Below are 21722 nucleotides of genomic sequence, written 5' to 3'. Positions count from 1 at the left end.
CCCTCCCACAGCTACCTAGACTACTCCTCTTTCTACCCTGGGAAGGATTCCACCCATTTCTCCCAGTTTCTTTCTCCACCACGTCTGCTCTCAAGATGAGACCTTCCACTTGCTACCCACCCTTTCCTGACCCCTGGCACTATCCCCTGCAACCCCAGGGATGCAACACTTGTCTTGTGGCTTCCCCCTCGCCAACATACAGCTCTTCCAAGTGAGGCAAAGATTCACATGCACATCCTTCAACCTCGTTTTCTGCAGTTGATGCAGAGTACCTGCGCTCTTTCCACATTGGCCATCTTGAACTCCCACTGGCATGCCATTTCAATTCCTCTTCCCACTCCCACACTGAACTGTCCATCCTCAGCCTTCTCCACTGCTAAGGTGAGACCCAATGCAAACTACAGGGTAAAAGTAACACCTCATATTCCGCTTGGATAGTCAACAACCCAACGGCATGAACATTAAATTTTCCAACTTTAGGTAATGCTCCCCCTCGCTGCAATCCCATCCCTCTTCTCCCAATGCTCCTCCAGTCCTATTTTTGTCCCCCTACTGCCTCTGCATCCATGGACTCCCCTCACCCCCATCAGCTTCTGGTTCCATCTGTCATTCACCTCTCCCCCAGTTATCACCCTCATTCAACCATGGCGTCACGTGGCAGATCTTGGCAGACTCGGGTGCCGTGCCAGCCCCCTATGAGCAGGCCTGGCTCGCCCACAGCAGAGCTGAAAAACCCTCCTCCAAGAGGCAGGCTGCTGAGCCCCGCCCTGCCCTTCCCTTGGGCTGGGGAGGAGGTGATGAGAGTCAAGATGTTGGCAGCAGATGCATGGAACAAAGAGCCAGTAAGTGGACCGGCTGTGGGAGACAAAGCAGTGCATTTCAATGGTGGAGGCCCTGCAGCAGCCTGAGGCTCGGCTGGATAGGGCGCTGCTCCAAGAGATTGAGTGTGCAGATCTGCAGTGGCACAGAGCAGTGGAGCACAACAACGGCTACGCTTGGCCAGACTGACCCAGCAATGCAGCCAGGACAATGGGCATTTATGCCCAGGTTAAGAACTCTACACTTATGACAACTTGGACTTGAAAATGGAGCCAAATCTAGCACCAGTTGTATTCTGTCTCAGTGTACTATTCTTAGATGTGTACTGAATCTATGATGTGCTTATGTATAGTTATAATTTCACTGAACTGTATGCAAAAAATAATTTCACCGTACTTGTCACCATGTGACAATAAAGTACTATTGAATCAATGAACCTATCAGACTCTAGCACCTGGTATACTTTATATTCATGCTTGTCACCTTGCAACAGCTATCTCCACCTTCACCAGCCCCTCTCCTAGTACCGGAAGGAGATGGACAACAAGAAAGAGATAGACATCTTAGTAACGGTGTTAGGGGAGTAACCTTCCCCTCAATGTCTGCAAGATGAAGAAGCTGGTTTTGACTATAGCAAGCATGGTAGAGTGCATGCCCCAATCAACATCAATGGTGCCAAAGTGGAAATGGTGGATAGCTACAGGTTTCCTGATGTTAATATTACCAACGATCTGTTGCGGACCAGCCACGTTGGCTATATTTAAGAGGGAGTTAGATGTGGCCCTTGTGGCTAAAAGGATCAGGGGGTATGGAGAGAAGGTAGGTACAGGATACTGAGTTGGATGATCAGCCATGATCATATTGAATGGCGGTGTAGGTTCGAAGGGCCGAATGGCCTACTCCTGCACCTATTTTCTATGTTTCTATGTTTCTATGTAAGAGCTAAGGCGCTACACCAGCGCATCTATTTCCTGAGGAGACTGAAGAAATTTGGCATGACTCGAATGACTCTTACAAACTTATTCAAAAGCACCAAAGAAAGCATACTGTCGGGTTGCATCACAGATTGATTTGGGAATAGCTCTGCCCCAGACTGCAAGAAATTGTAGAAAGTTGTAGATGTAGCCCAGTTCATCACAAAAAACAGCTTTCCCACCATTGACTTCATCTACACTTCACACTGCCTCAGAAAAACAGCCAACATAATCGAAGACTTGCCCCATCCCAGTCATTCCTGCTTCTTCCTGCTCCCATTTGGCTTGAAAGCTTGAAAGAATGTGATACATGGCTCAGGAACAATTTCTTTCCTATGTTGTCAGGCTTCTGAAGATTCATCCATAGCTGATCGAAACACTGTTTAAAGCTGCTCCAAGTATTGTTCCAATCACCTTGACCGCATTGTGAACATTGACTTTGTCAATGGAACTGGTGTGCTACAATGCTGAGAACTATATTCTGAATTCTGTACCTTCCCCTTTGCGCAATCAATTGAATTCAAGTTTGATTTGATTGTATTTATGTATAGTATATCTGATCTGTCTGGCTAGCATGTAAAACATTTTTTTTAACTGTACCTCTGTATATGTTACAATAATAAACCTAAATTTAAATCTAACGCTAAGTTATGTGTGTTATGATTGTGTTTATAGTTTGTTTGGTTGTTTGGTTGTTTGTCTTTTTGCACAAAAGTCCGCGAGCATTGCCACTTTCACTTCACTGCACATCTCGTATGTGTATGTGACAAATAAACTTGGCTTGACTTGACTTGACTTAACTGGATCGCAGTGCCTGACATCCTTCTCCTCTCCTCTGTGCACCAATCACCTCTAGCTCAGACCTCATCACTCCTCCTCACCTATTTATATCGGCCATCACCCCTCTCAGTACTGATACAGGGTTTTGACCTGAAACGTTTCCATTCCTCCACCTCCCACACCCTTCACAGATGCTGCTCAGTCCACTCAGTTCCTCCAGCAAATTGTTTATTGCTTCAGATATTATTCTGGTTTCAAAGTCTAACCCTGCTGGCAGAACATCAATTTACAGTCCTCACCCAATAGAAAGAGATTGATGCTGTATCTTTTCTTGTAATTTTCAAACATGATGCATTAACTTCTTGCAAACCGTATGGTTTCAGACCATATGTTAAGAAAAATGAATATTGCAAACATTTCCAAGTTCCTTACCAGCTTTGTCAAATATCCTTGAATTATTAAATATGCCATTAATTACAAAATGATGAGAAGTGACACAGAACTCTCCACAGCCATTCTCATCACTTCCATGGCCTGTAATCACAGCATAGAGATCAACCTGAAACAAAATAAAATGTATGTCAGAAACACCCTCAAAATTAAATTATATACATTTCAGTGAAGTCTGATTATCTCATTATTGCACAGTGAGACGTATTAGTAATGTCTACTCATTTATTTTGTTAAAATGACAGGATATGTTAATTTCTAAAATATGTTCCAATGTAGATTGTAAAACTAAGGGTAAATATGTATTTCATTCCAGAATCCGAATGCATCAACATAATTTAATATGAAGCCACAAGGAACTGCAGATGCTAAAACCTTGAACAAGATACAAAGTGCTGGAGGAACTCAGTGGCTAAGGCAGCATTTATGGAGGAGATGGATACGTGACATTTCATATCAGGACACTTCTTCAGACTCATATTTAATATGATATTCTTAGTTTAGTATTTTCATTTGATAATTTTCAAGGGTAATTATCTGCTTGGAAAGAAACTGACAAATGAATCATTTGGCCATCTTATCAGAATTTGCAAATGACATTAAAAAGAAGGCTCAACATTGCATGGAATGCATTCTCCATCAAATTACTTCCCAGGTGTTACATTGAAAACTGTATAGCACACATGCAATTGTGCAGTAAGCCAGGCACCCCATTGTGACCGGGTGAAACTAGTCAAGTAATTATTTTTGAAAGGAAGGTCTGGAATTCCTGTCGAGAATCTGAGAGTGTAAGACAATGTGTGCTTTTGCTTCACAATCAAGGGTGATTTGGGCCACAAATACTTCTGTTTTCATTGATGGATCTGTATGGAGCGAGCAGCTTCAAATTCCTGGACATTTAACACCTTGCATGATCTATTCTGAGCCCAGCACACAGATGTAATCATGAAGAAGGTGCAGCAGCGCCTCTACTTTTGTAGCAGCTTAAAGAGATTTGGCATTTCACCGAATATTCTTACGGACTTCCACAGATGCCCTGTAGAAAGTATCCTGACTGGTTGCATCATGGCCTGGTACTGCAATTACAATGTATAGGTACACAAGTGGCTGTAGAAATGGTGGACTCATCATCGTCCATCACAGGCACAGACCTCGCCACCACTGAAACCATCTACATGAGACACTATCTCAAGAAGACGGTATCTATTATCAAGAATCCCCAGCATTTCGGCCATGCCTTCTTCTCACTGCTACTATCGACCCAGCTCAGAAACAGCTACTTTCCCACAACTATCAGGTTCTTGAACCAACCTGCAGACCCTTAATCTTACCTCGACAATGGAACACTACGGAAAACCACTAGCACTACCATGGACGTGTTGTTGCACTAATGCCTTGAAATGTTTTATGTTAACTCATGTATAATTTGTGTAATTGATGATTTTATATGCTCATCTGAGTCTACATGCTTGTGATGCTGCTGCAAGCAAGATTTTCATTGCACATGTATACACACACCATACTTGTGCATATTACAAAAAACTTGATTTTCCTGCTGTGAGTGTCTCAAGTCTGTATTCGTACCTCAGGCACAGATATTTGTCTCCCACTGGCAGAATAAAAGGACACACCTTTAGAAAGGAGATAAGGAGGAATTTATTTAACGGGAGGATGGCGAATATGTGAAATTCATTGCCACAGACGGTTGTGGGGGCCAAGTCATTGGGTATATTTGCATCGGAGATTGCCAAGCTCTTGATTCGTATGGATGTCAAAGGTCACGAGAAGGCAGGAGAATGGGGTTGAGAGGGAAAGATAGATCAGCCACGATTGAATGGCGGAGTAGATTCGATGGGCCGAATGATCTAATTATTCTCCTATGACATGATACCTGGATGTTTATGTGTAATTTATGTTTTAGTGCATTGTCTTAGTCTGTGTGTCTGTGATACTGCTGCAAGGGAGATTTTCATTGTACATGTACCTCACGGTGCTTGTGCGTATGACAATAAATTGAGGGCTTGAAATAGCTTGTGTTGCCACAAGATAAAGGGAGAAAAATACCTATTGTGTGTAGGAGGAGAAAAAAACACTAAATTCTGATCTTTAAGGCCTGTTAGCTGGATGAACTTGCAATGTGGGTTAATAATAATCATCGCATTTTCAGCAACACAATATTTTGATGCACTTTGCATTGCAGCAGTACTGATGTCATCTTTAAAGAGGTCTACAGCAAGGATGGCGTACATTACATTAATAATAGTCATATTGTTTAAAAATATCACCAGATTGTAAATGTTGCCATTTGAAGAAAAGTATTTCAGTAGTTTGTCAGAATTAAAGGATTAAATGAATAAGTTGTTGGTGTAGTTAGGATAAAGACAATATGGTGCTTATTTTTCTCACTGCTTTGTTGTACATATATTCATTTGCAGCGAAGTAGAAAAATCAGCTGTAATCAAATTCAGATGCGTCAGTGACAGAAAATATGAATAGATCTCTCAGAGTTTGTTTATTTTATAGTTATTATGTTTTTAAATTTCTAAAGACTACATTGTTAATACAAAAGCCTTTAATTATCTATCTATCTATCTATCTATAAAACTCACGTCTTGTATCTATCTATCTATCTATCTATCTATCTATCTATCTATCTATCTATCTATCTATCTATCTGATTTCATGTGATCTTGAAATTACACCAAAACGATACAGAATAGCGCTATATTTGCACCATCTTACTCAACATTGTCCTGTGGCGTTCTGTGCCAAGTTTCGTTCAGATTGATGTTATATTTTATAAGTTATTCATAATTTTAAACTTTAGAAATTCAAGTTTAAGACAAATTTAGCAGCTCAACTCTTTGCTGGCCCAGCGTGCAACAAAGTTGCAATCGAGGAACACTCAGTCCTTCCAGCAAGATTTTAGCTGAACAGGAGGGGGAGGGAGGCAAATACATTATTTTTTAAAGTTCTCGAAGCAAGAGGAGGGGGAGGTAGTGTTGGAGGATACGCCCCTGCAGTTGGGGGCTATAGGTGAGTGCTGGAATATGGGGGAATGGGTGAGTGGTGTAATATTGCATTGGGGAACAGGTTGCGTTGGGGGAACAAGGCCTCCCATGTGACAGGGACCCAACGGGTCCCATTTGCTCTAGTATCTATATATAACTAAAAGTTTCATCTTGACCACTTCCTGTCTGTGCTGTATATTGATTTTAGAAAAAACACTACCATATATCGCTATAATTTTTGGCCATCTTACTCACAATCCTCCTGAGGCAGCCCTGAGGATTTTTCCGATCGATGAAACATAAAAAAGTTATGAATGTTTAATAAATCTTGAGATCAGCTGATTGGTCCTCTTGCCTGTCAATCGCCATGATGAAGGTAACGCCCCTTCCAGGGGGGGCAGGACTATAAAACCTGGATGCCTGGACGTGAGTCAGTCACTCTGGAAGATAACTAGGAGAGGCCAAATCTCTGATTATGCTGTGAATCTACTGAATTGTGAGTCTACAGAACTGTGCTTCTACTCTTTATGTGCTTTATGTAGTTTATGTGGTTATGTGTCTATGTGCTTTATGTGGTTTACTCTTCATGTGCTTGCAATAAATGATTTGTTAGCCAGTAATGTGCTTGCAATGAATGATCATTTGTTAACCTTTCATGTGATTTCAATAAATGATTTGTTAGCCCTTAATGAAATGAAATGAGTTGTCTGGCCTGCCCTGTGCTTGAAATTGAAATGGAAATGGAAATGAAATTAGTTATTTGACCTGCCCTGTGCTTTTGTTTTGCCTTTGCTTTGCTTGACCTCACCTGAAATGAAAGCAAATTGATTGTATTGTTGGCTGACCCCACCTGCCCTGTGCTTGACTTGACTGGACTTGATTTGAAATGGATTGACTTGACAGGAAATGGATTGTTGGCCCTGCACTCACTGTGCTTTACTTGACTTGACCCACAACACCCAGACCCCCGCCGCCCCCCACACACACATAGTGGAATTGGTGGAGAGGTGGAATATTGCGTTGGGGGACCAGCCCTCCCATATGAACCTGGGACCCAACTGGTCCCACTTGGTCTAGTAAATTACTAAAACTCATCTTGTTTGTTTGTTTGTTTGTATCTATCTGTCTGTGTGATCCCATGTGATACTGGAACTACGCCAAAACGGTACACGATAACGTTAAAATATTTGCACCACCTTTTTCACCATTGTCCTGTGGTTGTTTATGTAGTGTGCCCAAATTTTTATTTTAGTGTCTCTCGGTGTGTCTTGTGTGAGGGGTGGCGGGGGGGAAAAGAGGAAAACCCTACTTGAGTCACTTCCTCGATGGAGCCGATTTTTTTCATGTCACTTCTCCGCCTCCCTCGCGGCCTAACAGCTTAGATTGGAGCGACGTTTCCCAGAGCTTCAGCAGCATGGATTTTTCCCATCACGGAGCGGGGACGAACCCTTCCCGGGGGTCGCCAGAAAGGAATGCTCCGATCACTGGCCTGGTGACTTTGGCATCGTGGGGCTGTGGTCTGCGGAGCTTCTGGCCACGGGCGTGGAGTAGACTTGCCATCCGGAGTCTGGGATCCCCTGCCGGGGATAGTCGGAGAAGAGCTCCGACCGCCAGCCTGCAGCCAATCTCCGGCAGGAAAGTGGCCGTTTTGGGCAATCCAAGCTGCAGAGTGTGTTCGACTGTTTCGACGTCTGAGTTTTGATCTTCCCGACGAGAGGACCTATACATCCGGCCGTCTGTAGCGGCGACTACGGAGGGTTTAAGGCCCCGACCATGGATGAACAGGGGAAGAGGACTGGCTGAACTTTGTTGCCTTCCACCACAGTGAGGAAGCTGTGGTGGATGTATGTGTTGAACTCTATTGTTTATTATGTGTTATTTTTTTAGTTGTATGACTGCCTGTAAAATTCATTTCTCTGTGCCTTCTTTGGTGCATGTGACGAATAAATTTGACTTTGACTGTTGGTGTCAAGTTTCGTTCAGATTGATGTTATATTTCACAAGTTATTGACATTTAAAAGTTTACAAAACCCCACTTTGAGAAGGATTTCTTCAAAGTTACCAGCTATGATGTCACAATGCCCTACCGTCTACAATGTTACTATCCCAGACCACAGAGTCTTTCACAGCAAACGTCCTTCAGGGAAAGAATCTGCCAGCCTAACCTAGCACAGCAAAGTTTAATGATTAGATTTGGATAACAAAAGGTGGCCTTGTCGGTGGCACCTGCATCACATTAAATCTTAATGCAATTGCATTTTTAAAAAAGTTTAAAATGTGGGAGGGTGAAAAATGAGCAGTTGGGGGCTTCGGGTGAGTGGTGGAATATTGCATTGGGGGAACGGGTTGCGTGGGGGGAACGGGTGAGTGTTGGAATCTTACGTTGGGGAACAGGTTGCGTTGGGGGACCAAGCCTCCCGTGGGGGCTATGGTTGTGTCGCCGACCTGCACAGTTGTGGGCTATGGGTGAGAGGTGGAATATTACATTGGGGGAACGGGTTGCGTTTGGGGAATGAGTGAGTGGTGGAATCTTACGTTGGGGAACGGGGTTGATTTGGGGGACTAGGCCTCCCACGTGACAAGGACCCAACATGTCCCACTTGGTCTAGAATATATTACTAAAACTCTCATCTTGTTTGTTTGTTTGTCTGTGATGAGTGTGATCCTGAAATTACAGCAAAACGGTACATGATAGCGCTACAATGTTTGGCGCACCTTACTCACCATTGTCCTGTGGTGCACTGTATGAAGTTTTGTTCAGATTAATGGTATTTTTACAAGTTATTGACATTTTAAACATTACAAAATTCACTTTTCAAAGGACTTTTCCACGCCCTGCATTACAATGTTAACTAATGACAGGCCTACCCAGTGCAATGAGACATTTGTTACATTGTTGTAAGGAGAGGAAGGGAGTGGGGAACGGGAGGGTTAGAGGGCGAGGATTATTGTTTAACGTTATTTAAACATTGTGTTTAGTGGGGGAGTGGCATAGGGGGGAGTTGAGGAGTAGGGAGATAGAGGGGGGTAGGGAGGGGAGGGTGTGCTGGGGGAAACGAGCTGTGCCTGTGCAGTGGGGGCTATGGGTGAGTGGTGGAATATTGTTTTGGGGGACTAGCCCTCCCATGTGACACTTGGTCTAGTATCTTATAACTATTAAAACTCTCTTCATTAGTTTGTTTGTTTTCACGTCAGTCATATCTCCTCCAAAACCTGACGCGGTAACGGAGACATTTTTACATATTCCGATAGAGATTTCCCTCATGAATTCAAAAATCTCATCTGAAAATTTGGCTAAATATTTCCCGAGTTTTTAATTAAAATTCATCACCAATCTGACAATTTTTTCAAATCAAACCGCTGCTGACGTCACATTATCTTTGCTCATGGTCCAGCCCCCCCCCCCCCCTGCCTCTGGATTAAAGCAGACAATACACTAAACTGAAACTGAATATAACATCAGTTTCTTGTGACTATGTGTTAACATCAGATTTCAATGTTGCATTAAGTGAGTGGTCATTGACAAAGAGCAGCAACAAATGAACTTACTGACATAATAAACAGTCTTAATGTAAAATAGCTCATGCACTTTTGATGCGGGTGTTTAAAACATTGTTCTTCAAACAAAGTGGCACTGAACTAACAAAAGCAATGAAGTTATGGTACAAGTTGAACACCAATTTTGTCCAGATTGTAGGGGTGGGTGGATCATCAGTTGCTGGAACATCGGTGGTTCAACCTGTACAATTAATGCTGTGGTCTCTCTGCATCATCAATCTATAACAGGAAAAGTGAGCTCACTTATATAAAACAGTGAAAATATGGTCGTTTGGTGGATTATCAAAAAAGTGGCTTTGTTGTTGGTCACTGTAATAGTTTTGCTCCTTAGACGGAAATCTACCTGGCCAAAGCAGGATGATTTTATTCCAAGATGCACATTTATCAGTCCTACTGCAGGGGTCATGACATTTAGGCTGATTCTTCTTGAGGTTGAAAAAGGTTTTCTTGGAAAAAAAGAGCAGCAGCAGAAAAGATTGGGTTGAAGTAGCAAAATGAGTCAGTGCTGTCTCACTGTGTACAGCGTAAATTAATTATTTCCTGACCTTTGAATAATTGTGCCATTCATTGTACTGGTGTATTATAATTCACTTTCTTAATACTACAATTTCAGAATTATAACAAAAAGAAAGATATGCAACCAAATAATGGCACAATGATTTTTGGTCAAGAACATGATGTATAGTGTAGCAAGATGATAGTAATCAATATAAAGTCTATACAGTATTGTCCTTCAGTTAAGCACCATTTACTCTGGCTTTGGAAGAAAGCATGCTGAATGAGATACTGTAGCAAGCTATGCTTTCATATGAAGAAAGACTGGATGGACTCGGCTTGTACTCGCTAGAATTTAGAAGATTGAGGGGGGATCTTATAGAAACTTACAAAATTCTTAAGGGGTTAGACAGGCTAGATGCAGGAAGATTGTTCCCGATGTTGGGGAAGTCCAGAACAAGGGATCACAGTTTAAGGGTAAGGGGGAAATCTTTTAGGACCGAGATGAGAAAATCATTTTTTACACAGGGAGTGGTGAATCTGTGGAATTCTCTGCCACAGAAGGTAGTTGAGGCCAGTTCATTGGCTATATTTAAGAGGGAGTTAGATGTGGCCCTTGTGGCTAAAGGGATCAGGGGGTATGGAGAGAAGGCAGGGATGGGATACTGAGTTGGATGATCAGCCATGATCATATCGAATGGCGGTGCAGGCTCGAAGGGCCGAATGACCTACTCCTGCACCTATTTTCTATGTTTCTAATACAACGTTTGAACCTGTCATCTCTGAAAGAATAAACAATCCAATTTTTTATTTTTGCCCTTTCTGGATCAGGGGGTATGGAGAAAAGGCAGGTACAGAATACTGAGTTGGATGATCAGCCATGATCATATTGAATGGCGGTGCAGGCTCGAAAGGCCAAATGACCTACTCCTGCACCTATTTTCTATGTTTCCATGTTTCTATGTTTCAACTGGAAGTAGGATCCAACAAGGTGTTACTGTATGTTGTAATCTGAGGGGTCTGAAGCAAGGTATTAATTCAATGAATGCGAAAGCAAGCGGGGAGGGGAAGGATTAAAATGTCATGAGGTACTACAGTTTCATATCAGGAGGGTAGTTTTTGCTTGAATGGCAGAACACTTCATTAATGTATTTTTGTCAAGCTCCCTTATTTGACAGTTGCTCTACACATTTACAAGAACTGAAGACAATAATTGCAGTACTAATTGCAGTACTAATTGCAAATTCTATCTTCATATTTTCATGAACGGTAATCATCCTGCTCTAACCGCAAACCTCTGAAATATTTAAAGCATCTCCATCGATCTGGCCCTTCAGCCTCCTGGAGCAAGTTTTGCTATCTGACAAGGAGAAAAACAATTGTGAGATCCTGCTTTAAAGTTGTTAGAATCTCTGCTACCCTGGGCTTTACAAATGTTCTCCACTTCCTGCATTCTCCCTCTATCCCCATAGATATGCCATTGTAATTCTCTTCAGACTTAGCTCCTTGGTATGCCAAGAGATGGTGAGCCTGAGGTACAGTTGATTGCATCAGCTGCTTAATAGGCAGTTGCTGAGGAAACATAATTCCTATGGCTGCGTAAGCAATGACCTAATGCAAATTATCTGATGTTTCCTTTTTTTCCCCACAATGGCTGAAACCCTAAACCTTAAATGTGAGTGGGTCCTTTTTCACCATTTAAGATGTAAAAGCTTTGGTTTTGCAGTTTGCCACCATGCACCTCATTCTGCTTCAGAGAGAAGGGGATAACCAGTAGGTGCTCTGTGGGATCTACACGTCCAGTTCACACTGGTACACAACCAGGACATGATGTTGCAATTGTACAAAACACTGGTTAGGCCACACTTGAAATACTGTGTGCCGTTCTGGACACCAGTCTACAGCAAGGATGGGATTGTGTGGGAGAGAACTCTGAAGAGATTTACCAGAGTGTTACCTGGATTAAAGGACTTTAATTATGGGGAGAGATGAGTTCAGTTAATTTTTTTACAGATACAGCATGGAAACAGGACCTTTGGCCCACCTTGTCCTCGCTGTTCAGTCCCCATTCTCCTGTCTAGTTCTGTTCCACACACAAGGTACAAATTACAGAAGCCAATTAGCCTACAAACCTGCTTGTCTATAGAGTGTTGGAGGAAACCGAAGTACCCAGAGAAAACCCACGCAGTTACAGGGAGAACATACAAACTCCGTACACAGTGCCTGTATTCAGGATCGAACCTGGGTGTCTGGTGCTGAAAGGCAGCAACACTACCGCTGCACCACTGTACATAAGTTGTAGGAGCAAAATTAGGCCATTTGGCCCATCAACTCCACTGCTCCATTCAATCACGACTGATCCATCTTTCCATCTCAATCCCATTCTCCTGCCTTCTCCCTATAACCCCTGGCATTCATACTAATCAAGAATTTATCAATCTCCACCTTAAAAATATCAATTGATGGCCCTCACAGCCTGCTGTGGCAATGAATTTCACAGATTCATCACCCACTGACTAAATAAATTTCTCCTCGCCTCTTTTCTAAAGGTACGCCCTTTTATTCTGAGGTTATGGCCTCTGGTCCTAGACTCTCCCACTAGTCGAATCATCCTCTCCACATCTATATATCCACGCATTTTATTATGCAAACCAATTTTCCCCGCAGAGAGGCATGTTGAGGAGTGACACGATAGAGACATACAAGATTATGGGCAGCATTGATAGGTGATATCAACGCATGGAGTCAAGCATCAAATCCACGTGGATGCTGAAGGACAATTTTATATTGAGAAATCTTGTTTCTAAATACAAGATATATTTGATCAAATTTATGAGCCAAATGTCTCCATATGCTGCAGGTACGATAGTCAGATTTGAAAGGTTTTTAGTTAGGCACGTGGATATGCAGGGAATAGAGGGTCATGGATCACATGCGAGCAGAGGAGATTATCTTAACCTGCCCTAATGCTCGGCATGGATTCTGCTGTAGTTCTATTTTCTATATTCAAATAATATCAGGCCACCAAGATTATCTCCAAGGGCCTCAGTTTACACTGCTTGGGGTCTACTTGCTGTCCGCTTGCTGTGTCTTGTGAAACCACATGTCTTGTGAATGAAGACCTCAAAGGGAGCTGTACATCTGCTAAAGATATGTGTGAATGGATGGGTCCCTGGAGAAGCAATCGCAACACATTGACCGGGTTAAGGGTATTCAGGCCACTATGTCTGATCCTCAAGTATGTACATCCCTGGGTTCAATGTGGATGTGTACAGGAATGGGTGAACAATACATTCTGAGCTGCAATAACTGTTGATTTTAAATTCCACAAAATGTCACATTCTGACAAAGAAGCAATTGGTTTAAAAATGGTTTCAAATACTTTTTTTGATATTAAAAGTGGCTAAAGTGGAGAAATAGACAGATAATTTTGAAACAAAAAATACAAAGGATACCTCTAAAAAAAGTTTCTAAAACCGAGATGATCCACAGGTTAACTTTTTAATAATTGTGAACTACAGATCTGAAATCTATATCATCAAGAAACATTAATCTTTAGATCTCAACCCATCGCACAAAATGCTGATTATCTTTTACTACCCATTATCTTTTATTGCTAGTGACAACTTTGTGTGGGAGTTTAACAATCAGCCTCTGACTGCAACAACACCACTCATGTATCAAAATGAAATAAAATCTCATGTACAATATAACATTTCTCTCAGCTGCATAAGTTATTTATATTATACTAATCAAACTGAGGATTGAAAATTAATAAGAAAAATGTTAAACAGTAGGCGAGGTAAAACTAGCAGTGGGGGATGAGCTATTAGTCTGCTTGCTGATTTTCCTCAGATGGACTGTACCAAACCTTTATCACCAATTATATACTACAGCAAAGCTGAGAATTACCCCCCCAACTATGAGAAAGAGCTACATAATTAATTATGCACTTATTTCAAAAACAATTTAAACTAATTTTGAAACCATATATCTTAGTTGCTGCTAAACAAATTATTTACTTCCTCACTGTCTTGCCCGATGAAATTCTGTAGACTTACAAAATGGCTTTTACCACTTTAGTATTGGTACATATTTTGGAATGGAACAAAGGAAAGAAAAAGGTTTTCTACTTGGTTTAATTCTTCTGAAATTTCCATTCTGAATGAGAGGATTATCTTTTTGTAATTGTAATTGTAACTAATTACTTTATTAGCCAAGTATGTAATAACATTTTCAGTGGCTCATGCAAGCAAAAAGGATAAATGGTGTTAGCCAATGGAATTACCTAATTTCTGCCATAATTAAATAAAATGTCCATTGATATAGAGAAGATGTAGCAACACGAGAGCAAAGGCAGGTCATACAGGCCATCTCTCTCTTTCAGTGAAATAATGTCTGGTCCATTTCCAAACGCATCTACCTCCCTCGGCTATGTATCTTTTGGTATTATGAAGCTACCAAAAATGTATCACTCTTGTCCCTGATATAAAATTAATAATTTAGTTAGAATTGTGGTGGAAAGATTTCCATATTTCACTTTTGTCTGAAGAATTACTTTTCTGAATGTGATACAGTGCCCAGAATTGTACACTGTGTACCAGAATATGGGCAATAACGTCACAAGTAGATCTGCCTCATGCAAGTGATTCACTTCAAAGAGTTTATTGATTCGCAATGTTACTCTAAAGTCAAAGTCAATATGACGAATACAAGATCACTAAATTGCGGTTTAAAAAAAAGCTACTGTGCTCTGCAGCAGTTCTGAGATAATTGCATGAGTGAGGATGATGTATTTTTGATGACCAATTAATCTGACGGCTCCCCCCACCCCTCCTTCTCAAATCAATGCAAAAGGTCCTGTGGCACTATTTCATAAAAATACAGGAGGTGCAAATATTAATTCCTCAATCAACCAAACCAATAGATTATCAGATCATTCACTCATTACAGTTCCCGCCTATGAAAGGTGCTAATGAAAAGTTTTTTTTTCATTAATCTGGGTACAGAAAAAACAATGGACAGGGCTGTACGTCATATGCATATCTCATAATTAGTAAGATTGCAGCAAAATAAGAAAAAAGCATTAATAAATGTAGAGTGGGCATGCAATGGGGAATGATTTTTTGTAAGATTGGAAGGATGTGGACCACATGTTCCTTGCAAAATGAGCGTTTAAATTAGTTGGATGATTTAGAGGAAGTACAGAGAAGGTTCACCAGACTGATTCCTGAGATGTCAGGACTTTCATATGAAGAAAGACTGGATAGACTTGGCTTGTACTCATTAGAATTTAGGAGATTGACGGGGGATCTTATAGAAATTTACAAAATTCTTAAAGGGTTGGACAGGCTAGATGCAGGAAGATTGTTCCCGATGTTGGGGAAGTCCAGGACAAGGGGTCACAGTTTGAGGATGGAGGGGAAATCCTTTAGGACCGGATGAGAAAAACATTTTTCACACAGAGAGTGGTGAATCTCTGGAACTCTCTGCCACAGAAGGTAGTTGAGGCCAGTTCATTGGCTGTATTTAAGAGGGAGTTAGATGTGGCCCTTGTGGCTAAAGGGATCAGGGGGTATGGCGAGAAGGCAGGTACAGGACACTGAGTTGGATGATCGGCCATGATCACATTGAATGCCGATGCAGGCTCGAAGGGCCGAATGGCCTACTCCTGCACCTATTTTCCATGTTTCTATTAAAGAGATCTAGTAGAACAAATGCACAATACAATCAACATGGAGGCAAAATTTAATAAGACTATGAAAGTAGTTTGTAAAGAGTTTCTGGTCTAGTTTCAAGGAGTATAGCATAGAGCAGAGAAGCAAGACTTGCATAGATGCTGGGAGGTTACACAGGTATTCTGCAAAGTTCTCGTCTCCATATTATTGAAACAATACAAATGCACGGTAGATTCACATAAGATTTTAAATAGATAATTATGAGAAGTTATGCCTAACACTAATAAAACCAGTAGGGAATTAAGAAAATAAATGTTATTTACACAAGTGATTAAAAGATGGGAGTTGCTACTATAAGGGACAATTGATTTTAATGGCTTTGGTGGAGAAGCCAGATAATTTCACAAGGGAGATAAATTTGAAGAATCTGCTGATCAGGTTAAGTGAAATAAATTGGGATGAGGATGCAAAACATAATCACAACACACAACCCAATAAACTGAATGGGTTCATTTTAATTCAGAGCTTCTATAAAAGTGCAATCACCAAGAAAAAAAACCAAGAATAAAGTATACTTAATAACTGCAGAAATATGTTTTAATTTTCTTTCTTCATTACAATGATAAAGAACCAGAAGAAAAGCGAAAAGCTGTAGATGTTGGAAAAGACAAAGTAGGTCAGGTGGAATTTTAGAATTTTAGAAAAGAACAAGTGCTGCCTGACAAGCTCAATATTGTCTGTTTACACTAGGATGATGGTTTCTACTTATCAGACCAACTGAGACCAAACCAATTTAGGTTTGTAGCAGAAAAAAGGAGGTTAATCCCTCCATTAGGGAAGCACAAGGTGTTGCACCAACATTGACGTTCATTATTGCCTAGAATGGCTATGGTTTGCTCATTATTGCTTAGTTCACAGGTACACCAATGTTTTGATTGACAACCACATGTAATAGCCACATCTGGTTTGTCTGAACCTATCTGGATCATCTCCTTTGGGTGTGCAAAGTCCAAGTGGGAGAAACATATTTGTGTAGCAATGAGAATGCTCAAGACTGTTGAATACCACAGAGTCCACAGCTAATTCTGGGAGAGGCAGGGGCGGAAATCCCGGGGGCAGGGTGGACACGCCCTCCCTCCTGTTTTGAGAGGCGGGGGACGATCCCCCCCCCCCCCCCCCATTTTTTGTAATCCGGATTTTAAAACCAGGTGAAATCTCCGCTTTCCGCGAGACAGTGGGGGTGGGACTGATGATCGAGGGCGCTGATTAGACGAGGGAGACGTCGGTCAGTAGGCAATGGGGGGGTGGGACTGAGGATAGAGCGCGGTGATTGGAGGAGGGAGACGTGCCAAAACACTCTCGGCAGCCCTGGACACAGACCTGTGCCTCATCCGCATCCAGGATCGGCCCCGGTTTCTGGCGCTGCAATCGCTGCCGAACCGCCACGGGACGTCGGGTGTCAGACGGGAGCTGTGCCCCCAGGTCCACAGCCAGCGCAGAGAAGCAGCGCTAAACCCAGCTCAACTCTGCCTGTCCCACCAGGTTAACCTACAGCCCTGCCTGAACTTATGGGAAATCTGGCCCAGGGTTACCGCCAGCGCGGAGAAGCAGCGCTAGCTCCACAACTCCAGGCTGGTGTACCGTCAGTCCAGGCAGGGCTGAAGGTTAACCCGGGGAGACAGGCAGAGTTGAGATGCATTTAACCATATAAACCATATAACAATTACAGCACAGAAACAGGCCATTTCGGCCCTTCTAGTCCATGCCGAACACTTACTCTCACCTAGTCCCATCTACCTGCACTCAGACCATAACCCTCCATTCCTTTCCCATCCATATAACTATCCAATTTATTTTTAAATGATAAAGTCGAACTTGCCTCCACCACTAATTTTAAAAGACCTCCATCGTCCCCCCTTAACCTTCTGCGCTCCAAAGAATAAAGACCTATGTTCAAGAAGGAACTACAGATGCTGGAAAATCGAAGGTACACAAAAATGCTGGAGAAACTCAGCGGGTGCAGCAGCATCTATGGAGCGAAGGAAATAGGTAACGTTTCGGGCCGAAACCCTTCTTCACCCTTCTAAAGACCTATCTTGTTCAAGCTTTCTCTGTAACTTAGGTGCTGAAACCCAGGCAACATTCTAGTAAATCTCCTCTGTACTCTCTCTATTTTGTTGACATCTTTCCTATAATTTGGCGACCAAAATTGTACACCATATTCCAGAATTGGCCTCACCAATGCCTTGTACAATTTTAGCATTACATCCCAACTTCTGTACTCAATTCTCTGATTTATAGAGGCTAGCATACCAAAAGCTTTCTTTACCACCCTATCTACATGAGATTCCACCTTCAGGGAACTATGCGCTGTTATTCCTAGATCCCTCTGTTCTACTGCATTCCTCAATTTGCTACCATTTACCATGCACGTCCTATTTTTATTTGTCCTACCAAGATGTAGCACCTCACACTTATCAGCATTAAACTCCATCTGCCATCTTTCAGCCCACTCTCTCAAATGGCCTAAATCTCTCTGTAGACTTTGAAAATCTATTTCATTATCCACAACACCACCTATCTTAATATCATCTGCATACTTACTAATCCAATTTACCACACCATCATCCAGATCATTGATGTATATGGCAAACAACAGTGGACCCAACACAGATCTGAGGCACCCCACTAGTCACCGGCCTCCAACCTGACAAACAGTTATCCACCATTACTCTCTATTATCTCCCATTCAGCGACTGTTGAATCCATCTTGCTACTCCACTATTAATACCCGACAATTGAACCTTCTTAACGGACCTTCCATGTGGAACCTTGTCAAAGGCCTTACTGAAGTCCATATAGACAACATCCACTGCTTTACCCTCATCAATTTCCCTAGTAAACTCTTCAAAAAATTCAAGAAGATTAGTCAAACATGACCTTCCAGGCACAAATCCATGTTGACTGTTCCTAATCAGACCCTCTTTATCCAGATTATTATATATATTATCTCTAAGTATCCTTTCCATTAATTTTCCCACCACTGACGTCAAACTAACAGGTCTCTAATTGCTAGGTTTACTCTTAGAACCCTTTTTAAACAATGGAACAACATGCACAGTTCCCCAATCCTCCGGCACCATTCCCATCTCTAATCACATTTGAAATATTTCTGTCATAGGCCCTGCTATTTCTACACTAACTTCCCTCAATGTCCTAGGGAATATCCTGTCAGGACCTGGAGACTTATCCACTTTTATATTTTTCAAAAGTCAGTACTTCCTCTTCTTTGATCTTCATAGTTTCCATAGCTATCCTACTTATTTCCCTTACCTCACATAATTCAATATCCTTCTCCTTGGTGAATACCGAAGAAAATAAATTGTTCAATATCTCCCCCATCTCTTTTGGCTCTGCACATAGCTGTTCACTCTGACTCTCTAATGGACCAATTTTATCCTTCGTTATCCTTTTGCTATTAATATAGCTGTAAAAACCCTTTGGTTTTACTTTCACCTTACTTGCCAAAGCAGCCTCATATCTTCTTTTAGCTTTTCTAATTTATTTCTTAAGATTCTTTTTACATTCTTTATACTCCTCAAGTCCCTCATTTACTCCATACTGCCTATATTTATTGTAGATCTCTCTCTTCTTCCGAACCAAATGTCCAATTTCCCTTGAAAAACATGGCTCTTTCCAATTATTACTCTTTCCTTTCAACCGAACAGGGACATAAAGATTCTGTACTCTTAAAATTTCACCTTTAAATGTCCTCCATTTCTCTACTACATCCTTCCCATAAAACAAAATGTCCCAATTCACTCCTTTTAAATCCTTTCGCATCTCCTCAAAGTTAGCCTTTCTCCAATCAAAAATCTCAACCCTTGGTCCAGTGCTGACCTTCTCCATAATTATATTGAAACTAATGGCATTGTGATCACTGGACCCGAAGTGCTTCCCAACACATACCTCTATCACCTGACCTGTCTCATTTCCTAACAGGAGGTCCAGCACTGCCCCTTCTCTAGTAGGTACCCCTATGTATTGCTGCAAAAAACTATCCTGCACACATTTTACAAACTCCAAACCATGCAGCCATTTTACAGAATGTGTTTCCCAGTCTATGTGAGGAAAATTGAAATCTCCCACAATCACTACCTTGTGCTATCTCCTTCCATATTTGCTCTTCCAATTCTCGCTCCCCACTAGGCGGTCTATAATACACCCCTATAAGTGTTGCTACACCTTTCCCATTTCTCAGTTCCTCCCAAATAGCCTCCCTAGATGAGCCCTCTAATCTATCCTGCCAAAGCACTGCTGTAATATCTTCCCTGACAAGCAATGCAACACCTCTACCTCTTGCCCCTCCAATTCTATCACACCTGAAGCAATGAAATCCTGGAATATTTAGTTTCCAATCACAGCCCTCCTGCAACCATGTTTCACTAATCGTCACAACATCATACTTCCAGGTGTCAATCCAGGCTCTAAGCTCATCCACCTTTCTTACAATGCTCCTAGCATTAAAATATACACATTTAAGAAACCCACCACTTCTTATTCTCTGTTTATTATATTTTTCTTCTTTCTCCCCCACATGTTGGGTCTGAGTGCTTTCCTTCTCTGCCTCCTGCCTCACACACTGCTTACTAGCTTTCTCTATTTGAGTCCCTCCCCCCAACCGTTCTAGTTTAAAGTTTCTCCAGTAGCCTTTGCAAATCTCCCCGCCAGGTTCAAGTGCAACCCGTCCTTTTTGTACAGGTCACACCTTCCCCAAATTTGTACAGGTCATACCTTCCCCACCAGTCCTTCAGCCACACATGTATCCTCCACCTCACTCCATTCCTACTCTCACTGTCGCATGGCACAGGCAGTAATCCTGAGATTGTTACTTTTGCGGTCCTTCTCCTTAACTCTCTTCCTAACTCCCTAAATTTTCCTTTCAGGACTTCTTCTCCTTTTTCTACCTATGTCATTGGTACCTATATGTACCACGACCTCAGGCTCCTCTCCCTCCCATTTCAGGATATCTTGGACACGTTCAGACACATCCCAGACCCTGGCACTAGAGAGGCAAACTACCATGCGGGTCTCCTAACTGCGTCCACAGAATTGCCTAACTGACCCCCTAACTATAGAGTCCCCTATTACTATTGCCCTCCTCTTCCTTTCCCTACCCTTCTGAGCAACAGGGCCGGTCTCTGTGCCAGAGGTTCGGCCACTGTCGCTACCCCCAGGTAGGCTGTCCCCCCCCAACAGTACTCAAACAGGAATACTTATTGCCAAGGTGTACAGCCACCGGGGTACTCTCTCGTCCCTGCCTCTGCCCCCTCCTAACCGTGACCCACTTGTCTTGGAGTGACCACCTCTCTATAACTCCTCTCCCTGACCAGACAGAGGTCATCGAGCTGCTGCTCCAGGTTCCTAATATGGTCCCTTAGGAGCCCCATCTCGACGCACCTCGCGCAGATGTGGACATCTGGAAGGCTAGCAGACTCCATGACTTCCCACATCTGACATCCAGAACAATAAACTGCCCTGGCCCTCATACTCCCCCCCCCCCCCCCCCCCTTACCTTAATTAAGGGGGGGAGTGCAGGGAGTGCAAAAAGGAACTGCAGATGCTGAACCCCGGAACAAAATACAAAGTGCTGGAAGAAATCAGCAGGGCAGGCAGCATCTGCGGAGGGAATGGACATGTAATGTTTGAGGTTGGGGCCTTTACTCCGACTGGCCCAGGAGCGGTTGGAGCGGCTGGTGCAGCGTCCGGGCGGTAAGTTTAAAAACAGAGCGCGGGGCTTTGTTCCACGGAGGCCCAGGAGCGGTTGGTGCAGTGGTTGTGGCTGGAATGTGATAAACAGCAATAAAAGTTTCCAAAGGTGATGGAAAGACTGGAGGAAAGAGGCTGAGAGCTCTCTTGTACCTGCATTAAGGAGGCATTTGAACACAACTGAATTG

The 21722-nt window shown here is 42.4% G+C and overlaps 1 protein-coding gene across 1 annotated transcript in view; it reads right to left on the bottom strand.

Annotated features, from left to right (window-relative positions):
* The window catches only part of si:dkey-256h2.1 (uncharacterized protein LOC337520 homolog), a 151453-nt gene that overhangs the window by 25819 nt on the left and 103912 nt on the right, over positions 1-21722 (bottom strand). Inside the window, exon 10 of the mRNA XM_055649926.1 lies at positions 3006-3132. Coding sequence (XP_055505901.1) covers positions 3006-3132 — 127 coding nt within the window. The remainder of the gene's footprint in view (positions 1-3005; positions 3133-21722) is intronic.

Source organism: Leucoraja erinacea, chromosome 2 (assembly GCF_028641065.1).
Source record: "Leucoraja erinacea ecotype New England chromosome 2, Leri_hhj_1, whole genome shotgun sequence".
In the NCBI taxonomy this organism is placed as follows: Eukaryota; Metazoa; Chordata; class Chondrichthyes; order Rajiformes; family Rajidae; genus Leucoraja; species Leucoraja erinaceus.
The sequence above is the reverse complement of the archived record's forward strand: the minus strand, read 5'-3'. Positions and strand labels throughout refer to the sequence as shown.